Genomic DNA, 26,419 nt, shown 5'->3' on the forward strand with positions numbered 1-26,419 from the left:
GTTTAGATCTTCATAAGATCATAGGAAGTTACTAGGCTAATGGCCCTGGGGCCCTTACAAGCCTAGCCAAAAGATTATCCCCAAAAAAGAAACCTCAGTCAGCACTTGTCTCCCCTGTCAGTAAGGGACACAGGTAGAACACATGGGACAAATCTGTGGTTTCCCATCCACTCATCAAGGTTGTGCTTGAAGATGGTGAGCAAGGTACACTGTTTGACATGCATGGGAAGTCTATTCCAGAGATGGGGCAGCCTCTGGGAGACCGACCTGCCTCTCCAGCAGGTTTTGCTGATGTCACATATTCAATTTAGGCCTTTTTAGTGGGTAATACATGAGGGGTTAGGCTTACAGATATGGAGCATCTCTAGTAGGGCACTGTACAATATTGCCTTGTAGGTGAGACACAGATCAACTCTGAGCAATCTATATGATACCACGTAGAGGAATAGTGATTTGAGCCTGTCCACATAGGACAGGTATTGGAGGCCATGGATTCTCTTTGTGAGGTATTTCTGTGGCCTTTATAGTTGGTGCAGATGTTTGGAGAGGTGCATCCCAAACGGGGCATTATACTCAATTATTGGTCTAATGAGGGAGAAGCATAGAGATGTAATAATCTCCTTTTTTCTGGATGCAATCCATTTCCTTATGAAATGAACCATGTAAAAGGCTTTTCTGACCACTGCCGCTATATGATGGTTGAATGTGAGATTGTTGCCAACCTGAGTACACCGGTCTCACACCACAGGTCATGTGCTTAGAGGGTTGCCGTTGATGTGGTAATCAGTAGGGGCCGTATTTTTTCTGAATGGTATGATAATACATTTTTTTGCATTTAACTTAAGGCTGTGACTTTGGCACCAGTCATTTGTTGCTATGAGACCCTCTTGCAGTATGTTAACATCATTTGGGGAGTCGATGACAGTACCCAATTTATAGTCATCAGCAAACTTAGTCAGCCACAGGCCCTTTGTCTTTGCCTGGACCTCTGAGAAGTAGATGCAAAAGAGTAGGGGTCCCAGGACAGATTCCTGGGGTACACCACTAGTGAAAGGTCTGCTGTCGGAAGTGAAGGCACCTATTTTGACCTTGTGGGTCCTATTGGTGAGCCAGCTGGCCACCCACCTGACGAGATAGGGATTTATGCCAAGTTGTGTTAGCTTCTTGATTATGCCTGTGTGGGGGATTGTATCAAAGAACTTGGCCAAGTCAAGGTAAGCTGTATGTACTGACCTTCCCTCATCCAGGACCTTGGTGTCAGTCTCAAAGAAGTCAACCAGGTTCAACAGACAAAATCTGCCTTTGACGAATCTGAACTGGGTGGGGTCAAGTGCTTGGAGATTGCCTATGTCCTAGTTTATGAGATCCATAATAATACACACCATGGCTTTACAAATCATACTTGTCAAGCTAATGGACCAATAGTTTCCATGGTCAGTACTGGCACCACCTTTGTGCAAGGGGGATGACAATGGCAGTTCTCCAATCTGATGGAATGAAGCTCGTACTTAGGCTATGGTTGAATATGGTGCTCAATGGTGAACCTAGTTCTTTCTGGAGAAGGTGCAGAACACAGCTTGGGATACTATGAGTTCCCATGGAAGCTGTGTTCTTTGCCATGGATAGGGCCTTTAAGACTTGATCTACAGAGATGTGAGGTGTGGAACAAGTTTCATGGATGCCGAATAGGCCTTTGTGGGGATGGTGCGTGAAGTTTGTTCTGAACCTATCTGGTTGGCTAAGTCAACAGGATCAGTGTAAGTGATACCATTAAGTACTAATTTGGAACAAACCTGTACTTTGCCATGGAAGTTCCTTATGTAACTGAAGAAGGATTTGTGGTTTCCCACTGATTCAGAGGCTAGTTTCAATTCATAATTGGCTTTGGAGGTTTTCACTAGTGATCTAATTTGCTTGTTGAGGCCGAAGAGGGATTTATTTGGAATTTGTTCCTTTTTACCCTTGGACAACAATTTCTTCCTTTTGTTGTAAAGCCTGTTGATAGAGGATGTCCACCAGACAGGTTTGTGTTTCCTTGAAGACCAGGTTTTAGTACTGTTGGGTATGGCTGAGTCCATGCAGTTGTACAGGTGCTTGTATACTGCTTTGGAGTACTGTTCAGCACAGTTGTCTGCATCTTGAGAGGGCGGTTGTATGAAGCTATTAATACCCTCCCTTTGGAGTTGCAGTCAGCTTTTGAGAAGTTTTTAGCCTGGTTATGGCTGGGGGGAGTTGGCTGGGATAGAAACTTTGAATGAGACAGACCAATGATCTGATCTCACCAAGGAAGAACATACTATGGGAGTGGTGCAGTGGTCTCCCATGTTGGTGAGAACCAAGTCCAGAATGTTATCTCCCCTTGTGGGGAATGAGACGAGCTGATCTAGTGTGCTAGAATTGATAAAGTCAAGGAATTGTTGGGTGAGTGCATTAGTGAAGGAATAGTTCACCCAGTCTATGGTGGGGTAGTTGAAGTCACCAAGGATCAGGGTGTTGATGGAGTTAAGTAGGTCTCGGTAGGAGGAGTGGGTGTCCTAAGTCATGCAGTGGGTCTATAGCTGGCTATAACTTGGATGGGTATCTTGCCAACTGTCAGTTGCACCTGGAGTAATTCCAATGCAGCATGTTGGCAAACCAGTCTGGAGGTGTGCCTGTCATTAATGAAGATAGAGACTCCATCACCTTTAGTCTTTCTGATGTCATTTTGTCAGATCTGTTACTATACACCTATATATATATATATATATATATATATATATATATATATATATATATATATTATGTTTATATCATGTTATGTTATTCATAAATAATTTATATACTGCATAAGGCTCTTTTGTACCACATCATACAAATGGCTTAAACTTCAGGAACAGCCATTTTAGATATTGTACTGGGGGCGTGGCCAAGATGCAGAGGAGACAGAAGCAGAATTCTTGAGCTCTGCTGTATTTGTCATATTTTCTGACAGAATTTTTTTTTCTACATTATCATATTTTTTTATTTTTGGTAAACGTAATTATTGAAAATTTTCTCTACGATAACATATAAAAATTATTTAATTATTCCTATATTTTTCTGTCAAACAACTAATTGGAAAATATTTCTTGAGACAAGATGAGTTACTCTAAGGAAAACTCTCAAGTCACTTCACTCAAGAAGGAACATCAAGTGGTTTTGATTAATATACAGGAATTGTCAATAAAAATGGACAAAATGGATATTAAGATAGATATTTAAATGAAAGGACTCAACTATCTTCCTTTTTTTGCATTAACAATGTTCATATGTCTGTTATGTACTTGGAGCTTTTCTCCCCGGGCCTCCGCTGAAAATGGACATGTATCCAGTCGGACTCTCCCGGTTAACAAATGTAAAATAAAATAAAATAAAATAAAATAAATAAATAAATAAAAATATCTTCAAAGACAAGTGTACAAAGCAGATGGAACAAATCCAGGAGACTCTCAACCATCAGAAATTACAAATAACAGGAATAGAAGATGCTCTGAATAATGTAGAAAAAAGACAGGTGGAAGAAGAAAACAACACTGATTATTAAAACAGAATTTGCTTTTATCAAATAAAATTGATGATCTGGAAAACAGATCTTGAAGAAATAATATTTGTATTTTTGGTCTAACCAAGAAAATTGAAGGTAATAATCTAACAAGTTTTTTGACATTTTGGCTTACTAGTACACTTGAACTGCCTGAAGCTATGTCATAAGGGATTGAGAGAGCACATAGGTCCCTTGCTGTTATGCCTTCATCTTACAAAAATACTGCTTTGAGATCTGTCATAGTCAAATTCTTCACTTCAGAAGATAAAGAACTAATTCTTAAAACTGCACAGGCAAAATCTCCCATCAAATTAAATGAAAGGACGGCAAGATTTGACAATGACTATTCTTCAACCATAATTTCAAAAAGAAAATGTGTTTGCCATTAATTACAGAGCTAAAGAAGAAGCAAATCAAAGTCCATTTACTTTTTCCAGCAAGACTAAAAATATTTCTTCCTGATGAGATAAAAATCTTCGAGAACTTAGATTCTGTGTTAACCTTTATAAAATAAAAAAAAAATAATTGAACAGCCTGATGAAATGGAATAGAATACCAGCTCCCTGAAAAGAATGGTAGAAAGAAATGGATGGAAAAATGTAGAAATTAAAAGAAAGATGACTCCGTGTTTAAATAATATGTATGTGTTCTCTTACAGGTCTTATTTCATTTGTATATGACCCAGTCTTTACATTACAGAAGTGTGAAAAGAAAAAAAAAAACTAAACTCACAATACATTCATACATCAAAAGGAAATGTATGTTAAAAGGTAATTCTATTTACTACATCTAATTGTATTTTTATTATTATGTTTGCATACTAAAATGCACAGTTTCACTTGACAACTGAATGATTATCTTTAATATAAGAGATTGGTTTAAATGATTTGTTATTAATATTTGGTTCTCTTATATGATGAAAAGTGATACTGCTGTAGTTGCAGACTTAGCTATGCATGTGAATAACTTATAAAGATGGTTATATGTGGAGTGGGTGAAAAGCTTTGCTGTCGGGATAGACACTGAGCTTCTTTGGTTTGCTGTGCTGCTGGCTATGGTTGCTCGCACACATTGAAGGAGTCTGAGTGGTGTGAGGAAGGCAATGGATTTGTTTTTGTTGTTTCTCTTCCTTTTGGCTCCTTTTATATCCATGTACGCAATGTTAGCCTTTTGCTATATGTGTCTGGCTCTATTACATCACAAACTTATTCAAAGGACAAGCAAAACAGTTTTGGTAGTGAATCATTGACCAGAAAAATGAAAACAGAGCTTTCTGGCAGTGTTATACATTGTTTTGGATAGTTGCAATGCTTGTCCTGGGTGTCTGTGTATTAGCAATGTAATGGCAATCTCTGGAGGTGGAAACTTAGGTTTTATGAAATGATTCTAAGGAAGCTTTTCTCAGTCATAGTCTTGAGTCATCAAGATCTTGTGCACATGTTAAGCTTCCATGGAAGAAGATGCTTTTCCTTTCATTGCCCACTTACTGTTTTTTTTTCTTTCTTTGCTCAAATGAAGGTGTGATTGCTTAGGCTCACGGGTGTTCTATTCGCATGTCAAATGAGGTGAGTGAACCTACTTGATACTACAAATAGATGTTGTATATATTCATAGCATGTATTACTTTAATGTTTTCGCTTGTCTGGGGAGATCTCCAAGGTATTCTGAGGTTGCGCGTCGTATGCTGGTATGATGCTTTCTGATATGTTGTAATGATGATGAAAGTCTGAAATGTAGGGGCTTTTGATAAGTCTGGTGTTTCATGGGATAAACAAAGAGGGATGACCAGTGTTAGTGTTGAAATGGCATGATTCTTTATTGAATGTTAATGCATGTCCGGGCAGACATGAGCTGTAAAGTGTCTTATGTAAAAATAGTGAAGATGACAATACATTGCTTAGTGATTACAAAAGTTATGGCTGAGATATCCAGATACTGGTAGAAGACAGAGGCACTGAGGGAATGGTGGGGAACAGGTTGGAGAACAGTTCATGATGGTGTTAACTGATGGATATTGTGAAGTGCTGTGGTATATTGCAGAGCAGAGTAAAGATGATGGGAAGGGAGAGCACTTAAAATGTTTAAATGGGTTCATGAGGAAGCAATGCTTAAGTGAAGATTTTTAAGATGATGGGAAGGGAGAGCACTTAAAATGTTTAAATGGGTTCATGAGGAAGCAATGCTTAAGTGAAGATTTTTAGCACTGCTCATGCTAACTCTCCATTTGTTTTTCCGACATTAATTAAAGCTCCATGAAGCAATAGTCTGTATGTTGATTACCTGCTATAAAAGATTAGTTCTAATAAAGGAATGATTGGTAATGAACCTAAATAATACAAATATAATAGAATATAATAATGGCTGTAACAGACAGAGAATATATTTTATACAAAGACATGTGTTTCTGAATAATGAAGTAATGAATGCACTAAAAGAGACGACAACCAAGTTACATATCACAAAACACATGAAAGTATGTAAATATTACAATCAAATGTTAAGGACCAAAACGTGTGATATGATTACATATATTAATGTTTAAATCTTAGAAACATCTAAGTTGCTTTATGATAAAATGAGCAATAACAGAGCTATATGTAGACTTATAAACACATTTGGATTGACTAGATGTTGAAAGTTATACATGACTGAATGCAGTAAACATTTTGGATAGTAGATTTATATTGAAATACAACTTTATATTTGTCATGGGATCCACTGTGGGCTCTTGATAATTATCTTTTGAAATGGTTGATGTAGGAAACATGTTGAGTCTTTATATACATTGACTGAATTAATAGGCTAAGACAGACAAATCCACTGGGATAATTTTTCATAGGCTGACTGACTAGCAGACTGAACTATGTTGTAGACAGGAGAGGTAGATTTATACAGAGGGTACATGTCATATGTTTCTGATAAATTATAGACTAATAAATGTCGTTGTAAACACAAGAAAGGAGCCTAATCTCTGTGTTAGAAACAGCATTCCTGTTTCATAAGAAGAGTCACAAATTCTATGGCTTGATATTAAGTTTTAAACTTTATCTATGCAGGAATCATCAATAAGATACATAACAATATCCACTACTACAAGTGGAATACATAAATAGAGCATACTCTAGCCTGTGTCAAGTACTGGATTGTATTATGGAGGCTTATTTCAAGAGTAGAAAGGATAAGGGATGGGACTTGGAGAGATGCTTTGGCAGTGGATAGTGCTGCTACACTATCAACAGTGATACATTGGTAATTGCATCTCTGAAAAAATGATAACAAATGCCAACACATAAGTGAATGCCAATAAATCTTACACTAATTATTCAGGTTGCAGACATTACATAATATTCTAAAAGTAAAAACTTGCAGTTAAAAGATATTAATCATTGAATAAGCTTGAAGGATTGAGTTCAGAGTCTCAATCAGCAGAGACTGATGTCATTCATTATCAAGACAATATATGTTAATTTTCAATGGTAATTTTAATCTATTTTTGTAAATGGAAATTAACATATGATCTATACTAAATTGATGGAACATATTTAAAACACTGACTTATATACAGTTACAGATGGTATATTAACTGTTCACAGCTATTACAGTTTCATACTTACCTTTAATTGCATACCTACCATACATACATACAGCTGAAATGTAATGGTTAACACAAGACAATCTTGAGGTACACAATATACCTTTAATTTACAGGTTGTTTATAAGCACCTTCATATGTAAAAACACTTATATTGTATTCAAAAATAAGAGCTCATCTAATTCATAGTAATTTTCTAATTATCTGGCAAGCTTTATAAATGTAATTCATTTTCAGTATGTCAACATATTTAAACTAACAGCTACAAACTTCAGTTTCATTGTTTGCATATCAAGAAAACTATTTACTGTATATAAAATTTAGTGTCAAGTTTATGCAAAAGCTTTCTTTATGTTTAGCTGATTGTGTGTGTGTGTGTGTATATATATATATATATATATATATATATATATATATATATGTATGTATGTATGTATATGTATGTACATTTCTTGATATATGTATATTAAAGTTTGTGTTTTGGTATGCATTGAGAAATATTATAATTTATTTGCTTAATAAAATATTGAATTTATAGAAACCTAGTCAATACGAGAGTTGATATAATACTCATGAAATCAAATTTTCTTACTAGACATAATAGAACAATTTTATTATAGCTGAGCTGAACTACTTTTGCTTCTACTTTTAAGCAGAATGACTTGGACGGATTTACTATTCAAGTCTGAAGTTTTATACAACATGGAGTGTATTATTTAGTTCTGAAGATATCCCTAAAGTGTTTGGGATGAAAGTGCTTAACTGAATGTGATTAAACTGATTTTTGGTTATTTGCTTAACTGTTGTGGTCCATCCATTCACATTTTGTAGCAGTACCATTTTTTTGGTCAAGTGTCTAGTTTTGGTTTCACTAGTGTTTATTTTTCTGGACATTTTTAAGCTTTTTGTTTTTCTCACTTATAAAAAAACCTTTATGATAACTCATTAGCTTATATAAAAATAGGAGTTTATGTTTCACAATCAGTACAGATAACCAAAGGAAGCAAAACAAGTCTGCTCACTGACCATTTTATTATTTACTTTGGTCATGGAACCCTTTGCGAATTATATAAGATCAAGTGCAGATATAGTAGGCTTACAGTTTGATCATAATCTAAATTCAAAAATATTTCTAGTCACTGATATCTTATTGATGTTGAAGGATAACAAAAATTATCTTTTCAAGTCTGTTAAAATATTCCACTCTAAATCAGGTCTTTCATTTAATGAGGATAAAACTAAAATCCTATGTATAAATACTAACATTTCAGATATGTCAAAAACCTTTTCTAAATATATAAAATATTAAAGATCATAAAATAACATACCTTGGAATCATATTAACTGGGAATATAGATGAAACCATTAACACAAATTACACCACCTGTCCAGATAAAATTAAAACTATTATAAATAAATGGAATACATTTTTATTCACAATGGAAGAAAGATACTTAATAATTAAGATGATATTATTACCAAAAATGCAATATATAATTCAGTGATTGGCTCTGCCCATTCCAAAACAATACATAAAATAATTCAATAATTTGATGCTTAAATTTCTCTGGCATCCCTACAAACCCAGATTGGCACTTAATCATCATCTAAAAAGTTGGTCACATGGAGGAATAGCTCTACCTAACATAGAATTATACTCATTCTCAAGCGTTATGAAGACTATTATCTACAGGACAAGCAAGAACTATCATGCTAAATGGAAAGATATACATGAAAGTATTTACTTAAAAAGTAATCATCAAAAATATGAATGTCACAATAATTTAATCAATAACAACTTTCTTTGGATTTTAAAAGACTTTATTTTAGAAAACCAAAATGTAGTGATAAATTCATACATTATCCTTACAACAATGAATAATTTCAGAAACATTATATACAAAGATCCAGAACACAAAGCCTGGTTATTTCTGACATTTCCTATAGCATACACACAAAACAATATTAATACATTTAATGCATACATAATTAATGCTTTCAAGGATAAACAACTATTATATTGGTATCAGTTTATGAATAAAGAAAAGTTAAATACTCGAGATTATATTATGAATAAATTTAACATACATAATGAAATGTGATTAGAGGTGCAAAACTGCAGGTTTTACATAGGGAAAAAATAAACCTGATGCATATATTAACTGATTTATGACAGTAATATAATTAAACCATTTTGGAAAGATATTAATCTTTTTTAAAAGCACCATTCACTGATAACTTTATGTTAAACAAATCCGTAATACTCTTCACTGTGCCAATTCCATCATGCATCAAGAAAAATTACTATCCTCTTCTTTGGAGTCTTCTATCTTTTGTGAGGAAAGAAGTTACAAAAAATTGGAAGAGCATCTCAACACCTTCAATGAAAGAATTTCTGAATATTGCAACCGAAACGTGTCCACTAGAGATATTATCAATTAAAGCAAGAACCACCAGAACAATACCTGCACTTAAGGCATGGTCCAAACTCAAGAATCTGTTATACAAATAATCACTAAAGATCCATAAATTGAAACAATACATAATAAGATGATTATAATTGTCATATTTCATATATATATATATATATATATATATATGTAGACAACTTGTAAATAGTTAATGTTCATTGAAATAATTGTTTTTATTTAATAATGTAAAATTCATGCTTATGGTTATTATCTCTTTGTTATTAATTTATATTCACTAATAAAACATTTTTTGAGGAACAGCCATTTTTACTATACTAAAACATGCTGCATATGGTGCAGGAAACCACAAAGAAACATCAGGTAAAATGCAAGTGAAGATCCATGCACTGTGAAATATCATGTCACAACCATGCACCTCAGTCATTGAATATAAATATGCAACTCCATCCACACTAGAGCTGTATAGTGCATGATACATGTTTGGAGCATAAGTGCATAACTATGAATGGCACAGTACTTAATGGGTTAGCAATGATGTAGGTCACTAAAGGGAAGGACTCTAATCCCCTCATATCTTACCAGGTTGTGGCACAGCTGCCAAATTTTGATTGCACTGATGATCAGCTAAAATTGGACAAACATGAGGAAGAGGGGGAGGTACAGTGGTGCAGTGTTTAACAATGCTGCCTAACAGTGCTCGGTTCTCCAATCAGACTGTCAGCTGTGGGGTTTTCTGTATGGAGTCTGTATATCTACTTTGTATCCATATAAATTTTTGCTGAGTAGTCCAGTTTTCACCTACATCCTAAAGACATGGTGATCCTTACAATTGTCTCTACGTGCCAGTAACATGCATGAGTGAATACATCCCACAGTAGACTTGCTGAGATATGCATAAATGTAGTGCATAGTTGTATAAATGGAATCTGTACACTGTGTTTCATAGGTCATCCAACAATAATGCAGTCTATAGACATGGATCATGATAATGATGGCCATCCTATTCTGTGAATGGTACACTGACACCCACAGCACACAGTGGTGTACAGATGGGGAAGATTTACTACGTAACATGTGGTAATGTAAGGTTGTATATTACTAAGTCCCTGTTTCTTGCTGCACTCTACTCCTCTGTCATGCTGCAGGGCTTTTCGTAAAACTTGTCCATTCAGTAGGCATGATAGTAGATACAGAGTCATTACCTTATTATGGTAATGATGGATCTGGTGCTGTGAGAACACTCACTGACTAGAGCTTGAGGGCACCACCATTTGGTATCAAGAACACATGTGGTTGTAAGAGCAGGTTTGCCAACACCACGGGAAACTCTGTGGTGGTAGGAGTTTTCCTATAAAAAGTTTTTAACTGCTTTTATTTCTTTTCTTTTTTAAAGTTCTTTGTTTTTGTGCTGATGTATCTGCTATAGCTCTGTAAGATTAGCAATAGATAACCAGGGGAGCTGGATTGCTGCAGTCATAAGCACTATGCCATCTGGGGTTAAGTAGTTCTATTCCCATAAACTGACCCACTGGGACCAGTCTATAAACAATTGGAATAGTCTTTTAAAAATTATTTACAATCCTCAAGAGGAGCCATTTGACGTATACTCCTTGCACAGAGTACTGTGGTTACACAATGGGTAAGACTGTCTACAATGTCTTACCACACTGTGTAGTAATCGTGAAACCTGGCATTGAATGCAATCTGGGAAAAGATCCCTGCCTTGTACCTAGTGAGAACTAGGAGATGCAATGGCTCATCCACATCTATGAAACAGATGATGTGAACAATCAGAGAATGAATGAATGTGAACAGAGTGGTAATCAGAACTAACTAAAAACTTGGCAGATTATTTAGAGTAAGAATATTTCTCTCACTAAAATGTCCTTGGCTAAATCATACATCTTTCCATCTTTCCAGTATTCTGCACATATTTTTAGAGGTCTTCAGCCTTCCACACAGCACAAACTACAGTTGGCTTATAACAGAGTAGCATGTAAAGCTACAAACCATCATGATCAATCACATCATTGTTTATCTCTGAAAATTCAGCACTGCTTCTGACTTTGCTATCAGATGACTGCCATTTAACTGGAATGAGTTTATAAACTTCCATATTTCTTTAACTGTCCCTCTCCCTTTCTCTGTCTCTCCATTACTCCTCAATGGACTACTTAGCATGAACTCAGGCCACTGGTTAACAAGCTGGTTAGTATTCTGCAAAAAAAGTAAATTTGGTAATACTGGTTATACTATTATTGTTCATAAGCTTCAGAATAATACCCCTTGTAAACATTGTACATCCCCCAAAAAGCCTTTCCATTTCAAATATATTTGCAGTGGAAATGTCAGTATGGTATTACCTAAACCTTAATCACAAATTCACTTCTTTATAATTGTTCCTACATTATCCATTGTGGTATTACTTAAAATATTTCCTGGGTATTCTCTTCTTGATAACTAGGCCTACATTGTCATTCTATCCATCTGTACCTGATCCTTATTTTGCTGATGACCAGTAGTCTTTCTCAGTGCTGCTCATCATATACGTCACCTTTCCTGCAGCTGATCCTGTTTATTAAAGTGGTTGAACAGGCACCTTGTTGAAATGTTGGGGCTTGGCAAATGTTGAGACTCGCAATGCTGAGTACCAAAATAACACAATAAAAGCCCCAAAACACAGCAGAAGAGTAATATTGAACATCACCCTCCAACTTTAAACTTGTTTTTTGCTAGGGGGGAAGTGCCCCATACCCAGAAGTTTATATATACCAAACTCAAGATTGCTATACCTTAGAGAAAAGGAATATTCTGAGAAATGGCAATTCTGAACTTAGTATAAAGGAACTATGTATTTTTGGCCAGTCTCCACATTTCAAGACTTGTCATTTTAAGTGCCGACATTTCATATAGTTACCAGTTGAACACTTACTACTAAAGTTCTCACTCTCGTTATGACTGCCACTTATTCAACAGTATGTACCAGAGTTTTATTCTGAGTGTAAATTCTGATGCCTTGTCAGTCTATTCTGTAATTTGTATACATCGGTAATTACATTATATGTGTTTTGTTTTTCATCTTTATCCAAGTTTTTTTCTCTTTCACATTATATTACTTTGTATGCATGTATGTTTCTCAGTTATATGGAAAACATATTATATAATGAAGACATGTAATGAAGAAAAAATGAACAGGTTGCACTAGACACAGACACACGTTATTGTTACAATCGTGGTTAAAAGCTTTCGACAAAGAGAGATCATCAGGAACAGAAACGAAGATAACACCATTTGAAAACACTTTTAGATTTTCATCAAATTGTAGGTTGGGCCAGTTTTTGTATAAGATTCTACAGATGTCGTGGCCATCAAGAGAATAATGTAAAATCATATTGGTGGAATAATCAGGCTTCAAATAGTAATCTCCTCACCAACACCCAGACAACAAGTAGTTAAACTTTATTTAATAATAGGTCCATATTTAATGTTCCTTTCGTTAAGCACGTCAGCATAAAGTTTGTCATTAAGTTGATATGGATATCCTCAGTCTAAGAACATGGACATTAACTTGTCAAACTGCTCAATACAACATTGATCATCAGAGGTCAAACGAGATTCTAATGAGCTGAATCTTCACCACCCCTTCCGTCAGATGTAAGCAGTGGCAAAGTGCAGGAAAATATAACAAAATGTGGGCTTCCAGTATATAGTAGTATAAAGTACCGCACCTGAATCTTTCTTGATTTTGATATCAAGAAAATTAATACAATCTGCACTGACTTTGTAGGTAAAATTCAAAAATTGTGAAGTCAGTTCCATTTGGTCAATAAACTTAACAAGTTGTTGTTCACTCCCTGACCAAATAATAAAGATATCATCCAGGTAACCAAAATACCCAACACAGTCACTAAATAACAGATGTTTGAAGGCTGCTTTGGTCTCTACTAAAGGAAAACAGCGCTGGAAAAATGGGGGCACAAGCAGCCTCATGGAAACACCATGAAGCTGTCTGTAATACTACAAAGAGGATTAAATTGTTGCCCAGTATAAGATCCATAAATTCACTTATCCTCTGCTACACTGGAAAATGGGTTGGCAACTCAGGATGGATGCTACTATTTTCCCTGGTTTAAATGATGTAATTTCCATTTTCCAGTGAATTAAAACTCAGAGCTGCTAGATTATAACACTTGGTACTTTTTTCAATGTATTTAAAATAGTTTTTAATGTACGGCGGAGAATGCACTTTCATGGTTGTTTACCACCATTCATTGTCTTGTTCTTCCTGGCAACACTGAAGGAGCTGCAGGAATTTCTGGCAAGTACTGGTTGTGTACTACATGTGACAACAATCTCCCGTAATCTCCATATATCTGGACTATGGGGTAGGGTTGCAAGATGGAAGCCTTTTCTTACACAGAAAAACATCCAGGCCCAGCTAAAATTTGCAAAACAATACATCAAGTCTCCCAAAAGCATGTGGGAAAATATGTTATGGTCTGATGAGACTAAGGTTGAATTCTTTGGTCACAATTCCAAAAGGTACATTTGTCAAAAAAACAACACTTTGCATCACCAAAAGAACACCATCCCCATGGTGAAGCATGGTGGTGGCAATATCATGCTTTGGGGTTGCTTTTCTTCAGCTGCAGCTGGGGCTTTAGTCAAGGTGGACGGAATTATGAACAGTTCCAAATACTAGTCACTTTTGGCCCAAAACCTTCAGGCATCTGCTAGAATGCTAAAGATGAAGAGGAATTTCACCTTTCAACACGGCAATGACCCCATACATCCAAATCAACAAAAGAATGGCTTCACCAGAAGAAAATTAAAGTTTTGGAATGGCCCAGCCAGAGCGCAGACCTAAGTCCAATAGAAAATCTGTGGGGTGACCTGAAGAGGGCTGTGCACAAGGGATACCCTCATAATCTGACAGATTTGGAGCGCTTTTGCATGGAAGAGTGGGCAAATATTGCTAAGTCAAAATGAACTATGCTGATAGACTCCTACCGAAGAAGACTGAATGCTGTAATTAAATCAATAGGTTCTTCAACAAAGTATTAGTTTAGGGGTGTAAACACACAACAAAGTATTAGTTTAAGGTTGTGCACACTTATGCAACCAGCGTATTGTACTTTTTTTTTTTTCTCTTAACAGATTTGTTTGTTTTGCAATTGAATTGTACAGGTTATAGGTCACATTAAAACTGAGAAAAGTTTTGAAATGATTTATTGTGGTCTCATTTTTTTTTATATCACAAAAACCTGGCATTTTAACAGGGGTGTGTACACCCACTCTAGTGGGAGGAAGGTGGCTCTGGTTCACTACATGGGTGACATCGAATGGGAGCACCAGGTGTCTACCCAATGGGGCTTAAGTTTATCAAGCCTGTACTACCTTATGTTAGCTTGCACTGTATGCCAGGGGGATTCAGCATGCAAAGGCATTCCCTCAGAGGGTAGTTATAGCCATGCTTGGAAGAGCTATCACAGGGGAGGGGGTGCCCCACTAGGACAGAAGGTAGGCTATCCTGCCCACTCCTTACCATCTGACAATCACTGTGAGTAGACAAGTTAAGGTGGATCCCTGAGTAGGAACAAATGGACCAGAGGGCTCTCACCTGCCTGGAAATTCCCAGTCTTGCAACTGCAGAATGAATAGTCTGATTTGGGGCAGAGGAACCATCATGTTCTTTCTTGCAAGGATGCAAAAAAAATGAAAAGAAAAGAAAAGAAGACTGGTGGCTGCATACCCATTTTTTTTGCAAAAGGACAACTTTTCTGATTGTGCTTACTGTAGCAGGAAAGTCTGTTTGGCGACAATCCCCTATATTTTGTGACTTGTGATATGCAGAATGCCATTTTCAGGTGCTGTTTTCTTAAAATCATGAAAGTCCAATATACATTTAGCAATTCTTCATGCTTGTGCAGGGATAAGCATTGCTGTGATGTGACTTAGCTTTGTTTAACTTGAATATACTGAGTATACAGATTATTCCTACATTCATTCATTCATTTTCTGATACTTGTTTTATTCAGATCAGGGTCACGAAGAAGATGAAAACTTACTCCTTCGGGTAACTGGCACACTGCATAGAAGTAATACTGAATAAGATGCTAGTTCATTACATAATGCTTACACATATGCATAAATTCACACACACACACACACACACACACACACACACACACACACACACACACACACACACACACACACACACACACACGCATGCACACAAATGAATGTACACACACACACACACACCCAAACACATGCATGCACACAAATGAATGTAAACACACACACACACACACACACACACACACACACACACCAACTCAGTGGTTGCATCAACTCTAAGAATGGGGCAGTTAACCCCATTCTGTGGCATCACTGCCAGCAAAACTCACTGACACTGATTTCCTGTGGGGAAATTCTGCTTGTCAATGACATGAAATTCTGGCAATTGAAGCTTGAGCATTCAATCTTTGTCTACCAGTAGGTTAGCCATCAGAAAGATGTCCTTTATCTTGATAATATTAAGGAAGACAGCAACCAGAATAGCAAAGTAGTAGCCAATCTAAGAATTTACAGCTTATTTGATTTATAAAACCTTTATGCTAAGAAAGGTGGATCTGCTACAAGATAACTTTATGATGCCTTCAGCAGAACTGGGTAGGGACTAAGCATAGTCATTCCGAAAGCAAGCTCATTTTATTGTCTATATGGGTTAATCATTCCGCACTGTGGTCTTGCTACATTTAAAGTGCTATTTGTCTTGGCATGTATTGTATAGCCCAACAGTAGATGATGTTCTTGTACTGAACATCCTTCCTGTATGTAATGATGCATTAGAACAGCACCAAAATTATAGATGAATAGTTTTTATTTTCCTGGTAAATGCGTACATCTCTCTTTAATCATTATTAAGATACAACACAAGAGATTGATGGCCCAATGTATCCAATCGCTCCCACCCCTGTGGGAAGGACAAACATAAAAAAAGCAAGTATAAGATCTGTTTAATAAAAACATCTAGGATCCAGTGCTTTATTTCGATGAATGGGACATATGAGAAACAATATACTGCACTCAGGGGGAAATCAGCTATCAAATAGCACAGGTCAGACGTCCATAGCTCTGAGACACCCAGGAGGAGTGTTTTCTCTACAAAAGTCCTTCTAAGGACTGTCTTTGCTTTTGGTTCTTTAATCATTATTTAGACAGTAAAAACTTAAGGATGTATCTGTGAGGCAAAGAAAATATTAAGGTATTAATATCTAGTACTTTGTACACAAAGAAAAATACTGTCAAAGCACGGATAACTGACATTGTGAACTCTGCTGCTGCTAAACGAAAGTTAGCAGTTAAAACCCCCCTAATACAGTCATCATTCTGTTTAATAATTATGGTTATGGGTGTCTTTGTTAAGTGACTCGCATTTATGCAAGCTGATTAAAAGAACAGCAAGTACAGACATCATTGCTAACAAAGTGATAGTTTGACACATCCCAGTTGTGTGTCAACTATTTATTTTCTTCAATAAAAATAAAGCGCAAGCCACACAGGGATAAATGCTCCAAAACCAATAGCAGTTAAAAAAGTAAAGAAGTAAGTAGTGCTTAAATAAATATATCTGGTTTTATTCATGGTGGATTATTTCTTGGATGATTCAACAACACAGACTTTTGTTTTCCTATTGGGAATATATTGATGCTGAAGACTGTTCTATATGCTGGGTTCTCCTAAGTACCATCATTTACTTCTTTACTTATTTATTTTCATTGTCATTTTGCTTTCAAATGGAAACTGTCTGCTGTGTTGTTTTTAGGTTTCTTGGATCACTGGCTAAATACTGTATTGATTTATGTATTTATTTATTTATTCTGAATTTGTTAACCAGGGTAATCAGGTTTTGTTATTTTCCTTTATTACAATATTGTACACATATTAATAACAGTGATTGATTTCTAGTAAGCATTATCTAATCCCACAGACTTCCATTTTAACTTTTCTCCTCCTCTTTGACACCAATGAAATCTCCAACATCAAGAGTAATAATTATACAGAGCTAACACAAGCCATGTACACCAATTGTATTTCATATCCATTATAAAAAAACGTCCTTATCAGGAAACAACTGTTTACAAGAATTAACAAAGGAAAACGAAAGATAGGGGTAAATATTTTCTTTCCTAACATTTCTAGTAGTGAGACAGATTGTCTTTCTTTAATAAAGTCCTCCAAAACACTGGGGAGGGTTCCAAAATCCTGCTTCTTATTCATTTTCTTCCATGTATGTTAGCCATGATAACCACTTCTACATAGACTGGCTAACTATATTATACCCCTCCTCTTTCTAGGACCTTATAATGTATATTATGTTTTTTTTTTTGTTCACGGTCACTGGAGTTCAGATTCATCTGGCAGGGAGCATGTATTTAATGGACATCAGATGTATTCCACATCACATTCGTGCTTATAAGAAATTGTGGAATAACAGGATGCTCAGACGATATTGTACAGTTTCACATTTACATCACTTATATTTTGCACACTGATGTGCCATTTTAAGACTTTCACAGACTTGACTTTTGTTGTTGTTGCTTTACAGTTGTGAATCATCAATTAATAAGGACAGTTCATTTGGTGGATTTTGGTGTGTGTTCCCAGTCTCTTTCCTAGTAAGGCAAAGTATTCAGAGAATACCAAATAATGTACAGGACATTCAAACATGGATATCTGCTATAATTGTGGCGTGAACTGTTTAATAAAGACTGGTCTGGCGACTTCTATAACAGCATGTGACAATGCTATGCAATACTTTCTAAACTCTGCTTGCACTTCAGGATAGATGTTATACAAGTAAGATTAAGCAAGTTGTTGACACATGAACTAGCAAAAGTTTTTGAAGAAGAAAAAACAGTTTGGTAAATGTACAAAAAAAAAGGCAATACACACACTGACCATCAGCAGTGTAAAATGCTATGAAATACAGCAAAAGCATCATTCCTAAAACTCAGATATGCTTTCCTGGCAGTAAAAGAGAATTCTGAAAGGAAATCAACAGCCTGGCAAATAGTGTAAAGCAGTTCTAAATAATTTCATTACACTGCAGTACTGAATACATAAAATGCTGTTAGAGCTTCTTCTTCTTTTTTCGGCTTTTCCCAGTTAGGGATCACCACAGTGGATCACCTTGTCCGTTCATGATTGGCAGTGGAGTTTTATGGTGTTGAGTTGCCAGCCCAGCACCCAACCTTTCACAGAAGGCACACACACGCACGCACTCACACCTAGGGCCAATTTAGAGTGTCCAATCCACCTACAGCATGTCTTTGGGATGAAACTAGAGCACCCGGAGGAAACCCACACAATCACAGGGAAGAGATGCAGACTCCGCACAGAAGGCACCCCTGTTGAGGATCGAACCAGAGAACCTCTTGCTGTGAGGTGGCCATGCTAACCGCTGCACCACTGTGGCCACCCAAAATGCTGTTAGAGCTACAGAAGCTAATACACTGTACTTTGTACAGCAGTTCATTTCAACAAACCAGCTTCAGTAGTCATCTAAGGATATGGCACTTAAAGTCTGTTTAGTTTTATAACAGACTTTCAGTTCAGGGAAGTTGATCTTTCTAAACTAAATAAATAACTAAAAGTAATTCCATACTACAAGCTTGGAGGTGCTATGCCCTATGTTCTTCTGATATCTGTATTTTAGAAACCATTACACAAAGTATCACTGCTTCATTAACATCTGGACTTTCCTTGAACTTTGAAAGTCTGCTCATGTCAAGTCCCACCTTTCCAAAGAACTCAGTTTGTGTTGATTCCTGCAGACCTATTTCAGTGAATATTTCACCAGCTAAAGACTTGGAAAACTAACTACCTATAAGGCCACATAGATGATTATGGGCTGCTTAGTGAACAACGGCTTATCCAGAAAGTGCCACAAACACTACAGCAGTACTAGTGTCATTCACCAATAGAACCTTTACAGCACGGAATGAAAGCTCAAAGACAAACAGAAACCAGAGTAATATGGAATAAGAACACTCAGCTCTAGTGGTAGTTGCAGCACCTGGGCTAATAAAAAATGAAATTTCAAGCAGACTTAAATATGGTCCCAGTACAAGTAACCCCATAAGAACTACTGAGTGCTGCATGCTGAGAAGAACATTCATGGCAAACATGAAAGAATGAAGCAAAACTGATTTCATGAGCTTTAATTATGCCCTGACATACGAATGGGGTTCATGCTTGTCATGGAAATAAACACAAACATAAACACTTGGAGAATTTACACCTAGAAAGGACCAACCATTCTGTCTTTAGCAGGGTATCTCAGAAGGCAGCTAACTTACTGGCAGCGTGTTGTTTGGACACCAACATTTTCCTGGTGATTCACATATGCCAGTGCAGAAGGTTTGAACGTACTTGCACATCCATCACTGCACTGTACCTCTGTCCAAGCATCATTACCGGAAGCCCTGTGGGTTAGACTCCTCATTTTTCAGCAGTGGTCAAACATGCTACCCATGAGTGAACTCACCCTCATCTACTCAAAATCGTCTCCTACACACTCCGACAGGTAAATATGCACAGTATAAAGACTGTGCTCACTGCATATATACAAAAATAATTGATTTAAGAATTATAAATAAAAAACACCTTAGCAGTACAGATTTTATGCAACGTGGCAATACAGTCAATATTTAAGGCCTATAAACTGTGACAGTGTAAGAATATGTGTCAGTGAACAGTGATCAAACAATTAGTTGCAACAGGTATAATAAATTACAACAGTCTTAACCACCAGTCACTGTCAGTGTGGAACCTGCATGTTTCTCCTGTATTTGTGTGGGGTTTCTCTGGAAAATTAATATTCTTCCCACCTTGCATACTGACTAGCTCCTCTTAATTGTTCATTTACCCTTGGTACTGTGACCCTGACTGTGGCTGAAAAGGATTCTTGAAGGTATAGCTCTGTTAAAACTCCAGCTTTACTCCATAGCATATTGCCTACTCCAAGGTGATCTCTGCCTAACATGTAAAGCTATGTCAAACCCAGAGCTGTTGGACATGCTACACCTAAAGAAATCCTAATCCCTCCAAGCTAAACGCTCTAGGGACCTAAACCTTGTCACCACAATAAACAGGACTTGCTGGAGGGATAGATTCCTGTCCCAGAGACTTCCCATACTCTGGAACAGGCTACCCATCTATGTCAAGCAAAATTCTTCATTAGCACTCTTCAAGAAAAATCTTGATGAGTGGATGGGAAATAGGAAATACACCCCGGGGATCACTTCTGTGTCTCTGCTCAAAAGTGGCACAGGAAAATAAATTTATTGGGTGGCGTTAGCCAGGGAACCTTGTTGGCTAGGCTTAGGTACGCCCTTGGGTCGACAGCCTAGTACCTACCTATGAACCTATGAATACATACATACATAAAGAAATAACTGGACTAGTTTATTTGTGAATAAGTCCTTCTGATTTTATTTTCTAACCCTTAGGTTCCTAGGTCTGTATGCAGTGAAAGCTGTCCCAAAGGATACCGTAAATCTCCTCAACAGGGACAGCCCAAGTGTTGCTTCAACTGTGTTCAATGCCCTGAAGGAGAGATTGCCAACCAAACAGGTGAGTGGACCTTTATAAATATATTTTAAAGCACAAATCTTACAGAAATAAAAAAAAAATTGACTGAACTGGAAAATGAAAACTTTACACTGTTAACACTGTAGAACGCAGTTACCAAAGTGCGTCTTCTTCTGACTATCCTAATGTTTTGCTGCTACAGTCACATACATTTTAAGTGTCTGTTTCCTAGGTGGCTAACCAGATTACACACTTACTGACAGTGTTGTTTGAGTAATGTATTTATTTCATATGAGTGTACCCCTTGTTTTAATGATTTTAAAGATAGTATTGTATTTTTAAAAAGCACAATGGTTATTTTATTTACAAGTGACAAAAGCAGAGGCACGTGAAGTACTACTTTGCCTGTCACATGCATACTCATATTTCTTACTACACTGGACATTAGGTATGGGGCTTCTGTATAACAGGGGTGTACAAACAGGCTACAGTTGTACAGCCACAATAACCATTTCAGTTTATGCAATATTACTGCTTTGAAAAAGGGAAAGGGATTCTGACAGCAGATACGGGCTATCTAATCTAGTCTGCTTAAATGCTTTGCTGCTCAATATGCTACATTAATCAGCAGCTAAATCTTTTTACTTTGTCTCAGAAAATTATTTCAGTCTGTCCCATGTATTCTTAAACTACACTGATCCCATGACATCCTCATGTTTCCTTATAGATACTTTGAATTCTGCATCCTCTGTTCTTTAAGTGTGTCATCTTGCCCCCATATGCCTCTTGTTCTCAGGGCAATAGCAGAGAAACTGAACCTTACCTGTGTATCTCTGTCACTGTAAAACTGATACAGTAGCATCACTGCGGCAAGTAGTAATATCTCTGAGGCCTGGTATCTCTGGGGTGCATTGCCTGTATAGAGTTTACATGTTCTGCCCACTCTGGTCCTTTCCTACCTTCCACAAATCATGCTAACTGACTGGCTGCACTAAATTATCCATGTGTCTGAAAAGGGTCTATGTAGCCCACTTAGCAAATATTAACTACATTAAATAAAAAGGTTTGACCACTGCTGTCACAATAGACAGCTTCACAATGCAAGGGGAGAGTTGGATTCCTGCAGCAGTCACTACATGGTGGATTTAACAGATGCTGCATAGCTAATTTAAACTCAAAATAAATTAACTCTGCTGAAACTTTTTAAGCTTTTTAGGACAATTTAACATAAAATAAAGTAACCTTAAATATTAAATTGTAAGTTATTATTAGAAGAGGGACTGTACCTGAAAGAAATTTATTTTGTGAAGTAAGCAAACACAGAGATAAACACTTTTGATTATCCTTGCTGTTATGATTTTAAAATACAAACAGTGCAACTATGTTAAACCAACTCAGATCTGTAATACAAAACATTAAACATTTTATAATGTAATACAAAATAAAAAGAAAAGAAATTTAAAGACATCAAAACTGAAGCATTTAAAGGATAACAGGTTTAATAAACAGTATTAACCTATATTTGCATCACTTATCTACATTTTTTGTTAAAGGGGGCTGACATGCCCTTTAACCCCTACTCTCCCTGAAAAAAAATGTTGCAGGGGCTAAAGGGGGAGCAATAGCCTCAACTACCAATGCCACTATCTATCAGTGAATCTATCCATCTATTGGTCTTGTCTGTCTGTCTATTTACCTATGTACCTGCCTTCACCCAACCTAATCCAAGGGGGTTCTCGCTCTGGTTCCCAAGCTCTACAACTCTCATAGTTATCTTCCTATGAGCCTATCTAAGCTCTCAACAATTTCTATAGCTTCTCTCTAAGCTCTCAACAACTCCTACAGCTACCCTCACACAGCCCGACCTTGTAAATATTGTAAATATTTTCCCTGAAAAAAAATGTTGCAGGGGCTAAAGGGGGAGCAATAGCCTCAACTTGTAAACCTCTCTGGCCTTGTTCAAGAGGAATCTTGACCAATGGATGGGAGATTGCAGATATACCCCAGGGATTACTTCAGTGTCACTACTTGACAGAGGCACAGCAAAATGATAGGCATAGTTTTTATTCAAACTAAAGGGGTGGCGAAAGCCACATAACTATGGGCTAGGCTTATAAATGCCCTTGGGCAGATAGCCTAGTATGAACCTATGAACCTATAATAGCATTCTACTGTTGATGTGTGTATGTAAAGCGCATTTACATTTTCTTAAAAGGTTTGTATGTAAACTGTTTCCATACCTAACCCATATCTGTTTTCCTCAAATGAAACTGTATGATCCCTACCTTCAAGCTTAATGAATTTGTTAACTATGCATGATATTGAATGCATTTATGAGTAACTATTCTACATAATATCTTTAATATTAACTATCAGTTGTATCTAAAGTGTATAATGCATCTTGGAGCTTTTCTCCCCAGGCCTCCACTGAAAATGGGTCAATTCGGCCCAGTGGACTTCCCAGGTAATCAAATTGCAAATAAATAAAATAAATAAAAATAAATGTACCTATAAGTCAAAATTAAAAACACTGCTGAACCAAACAGGGATAAAAATAATTTAGAGTTTTTCATTAAAACACTTCTTGGAAAGATAATTTTATCTTGGACAAGTCCATGAAAGTATTTAAAAAGAACAATTATAGTTAAAAATTGAAGAGACATGTTTTTGACTGCATATTTATTGTCTCTCCAGTGCCACTGGTTATGTACCATTTGCAGTGTTTATTGTTAGCTTCTTCCTAGTATGTTAATTTCGGATCAACATACCACCAACATGATTCTTCAGCCAGGGCAACAACATTAACAGTGCACTCTCGGCATCTAGAAATGCAGTGAAGTATTAAGTGAGTGCACCGAGCACCTTGCTGACAGCACTCATAAACATGCAATTCAGAAAAAGAATGCTGTATCAGTCTGTAAATGATAAGCATGCATGAATAAAATATATGTTGTTGCAAGAATCAGCTCACTCCACTGCTTATATCAATGGGGTACAGTATATAGCAACACACATAGAACGTGGTGTGTGAGGGATGTAGCAGCATCTAAGGCACACAGCACAGTGGCACTGAGCATCCTATGTTGTACACAGCACAGGCAGGTAATACCCAGGAGTACGCTGAAATCACTGTGTGTCCTACAGTATATACAACAGAGGAAGCTGCCAGGAAATGGGGTGATTTTTATTTTTGCAGTGCATGTGTACAGAAGTAAAAAGAGAATAGGAATAAAAAAGTTAAAAGGGAACAGGAAAAAATGTAGAGATGATAGAAGGTAGAGACTATATTAGGGGTTAAGCACAAATAGAAAGTCTGAAGATAGGATCTAAGGTAAGTTTGAAGAGAAGTAAATTAAAGGGAAAAAACACTATGAGAAGTACCAGCCTGACATTTTTAGCCCTAACATAAACCTAGTTAAATAAAAAAATAAAAAAAAAAAAAAACTACAGGCGAAGTGATCATTCCACAAACACGGATTAAGTAAATGAGCAGATAGTACAGTAGTAACATAAACTTACTACTTAGACATAACAAGGCACTCCTTAATAGTACTAGCCTTCAACAATGCTGAGAGTCTGTTGAATTCAAACAGAAACCCATAAACCTGTATATATTGTCACTATATACCACCCAACGGGTCTATAGGATGCTATCGAATGGACTAAATAGTGAATGCTATTTAGTCGATCCGATACTGTTAAAATGGCAAAATAGCGAAGTCATGGAACATCGAATTTTTTTCCCCAAGGAAAAAATTTAATTTGTGTTTAAGTTTTTTTTTTTTTTTACGGAGCAGCAAATTTTTTCCCTGGGAAATAATTCGCTGTTCCGTTTGTTAGATATTTTGTTGTTTCGATATTATCAGTACGATGAAATAGCGTTCACTATTTACATTGTACGATAATATGATATAGACGCCCACCCAACTCAGAAAATACAAACATCTGCATAAAAGAAGACACCCCCTTCTGGCCTGCCTTCAGCTTAAATTAAGAAATAATTATACTGAAGTATGCTAATATACACTGAAACATAAATAATACAATTCTAGAACTTGAGAAGTGCAATTAAAACAGTAATATGTATGGCATGCAGCAACTCATAACTTTGTAATAAATAAAACAAGATGAAAACAAAGCAAAATGGACTAGCTACCAGCCACCAATCTAAACTATATAGTAAATGTAAAATTAATGATTGTCTCTTTAAGTGACTGCCATCCAATTCATACTCTTTGGAATAATGGTAGTCCATTCAAAATAATACAATCAATAACTGGGTTTGCAACTTGAAACATTTTATCAAGGACATGTTTTTAAGTTTAATAAAAAAATCTCATTGGCAATCTCTAGCATACATACCACTAGATATAGCCAGAGCAAATTCAGAACAGATATGGATGGGGAAGGTAGCACTGACAAAAATGATGCAAGTCATTCGGTACTGTACAGTCTCACATCTAGGTACACTCACGGCAATGTTTTTCTTTTTCATGGGCATGTATATAAATGCAGAAATAAAGCAGTGAACAATGAATTGCAGACAGCAAGTGAATTTCATGCAGACACTATATATATATATATATATATATATATATATATATATATATATATATATATATATATATATATAAGGAATCTATAATAACAGGTATTATGTTTAACCTTGAGTGGAAATCATTGCTTGTTTTGCTTGCTGCAGTTAATAATTAATTTTAGCTTGTTACTCCTTGGTAGTACATTGTCTCTAGACAACTTAAGTCTGACTGTGAGAAAAGTAAAAGAAATAATGATCCTAGTGTATCCAGACCAGTGTATGCTACAGCAATCGTCTATGCATAACTCTGAGCAGGACCAGTTTTAGAACAGGTGAAGGAAGAGGCAGAGTTGGAAGATGCCCCCCACCCACGATGAGGGCAGCTATTGTGTCAAAATTCCCATATGCAGTTTGTGGTGTTGGGGAGGGGGGGTTACAAGAGCCCAGAAGCTCTGAAGATTTAGATACTATGTGATGCAGTGTGAGCCTTTTTTTAAAGATAATTACTTATTAACAGATTTTGTACAGCTACTAAAAGAGTTACATATGTGCTCACCAATACTGTATGAGTTCACCTACAAAATCAGTGATATTATTTTTTCAGATATACACACTGCCTGTGACGAGCACGTGTGCACACACAGACACAGACAGATACACACACACACACACACACACACACACACACACAC

At 36.5% G+C, this 26,419-nt stretch overlaps 1 protein-coding gene across 1 annotated transcript in view; it reads left to right on the plus strand.

Annotated features, from left to right (window-relative positions):
* LOC122815058 (vomeronasal type-2 receptor 1-like) overlaps window positions 1–26,419 on the plus strand; it is a 246,136-nt gene that overhangs the window by 147,900 nt on the left and 71,817 nt on the right. The window contains exon 6 of the mRNA XM_044087302.1: window positions 21,109–21,232. Within this exon, the coding sequence (XP_043943237.1) occupies window positions 21,109–21,232 (124 nt within the window). The remainder of the gene's footprint in view (window positions 1–21,108; window positions 21,233–26,419) is intronic.

The sequence above is a fragment of the Protopterus annectens genome, chromosome 11.part0 (genome assembly GCF_019279795.1).
Source record: "Protopterus annectens isolate FY-2018-M chromosome 11.part0, PAN1.0, whole genome shotgun sequence".
Lineage (NCBI taxonomy): Eukaryota > Metazoa > Chordata > Ceratodontiformes > Protopteridae > Protopterus > Protopterus annectens.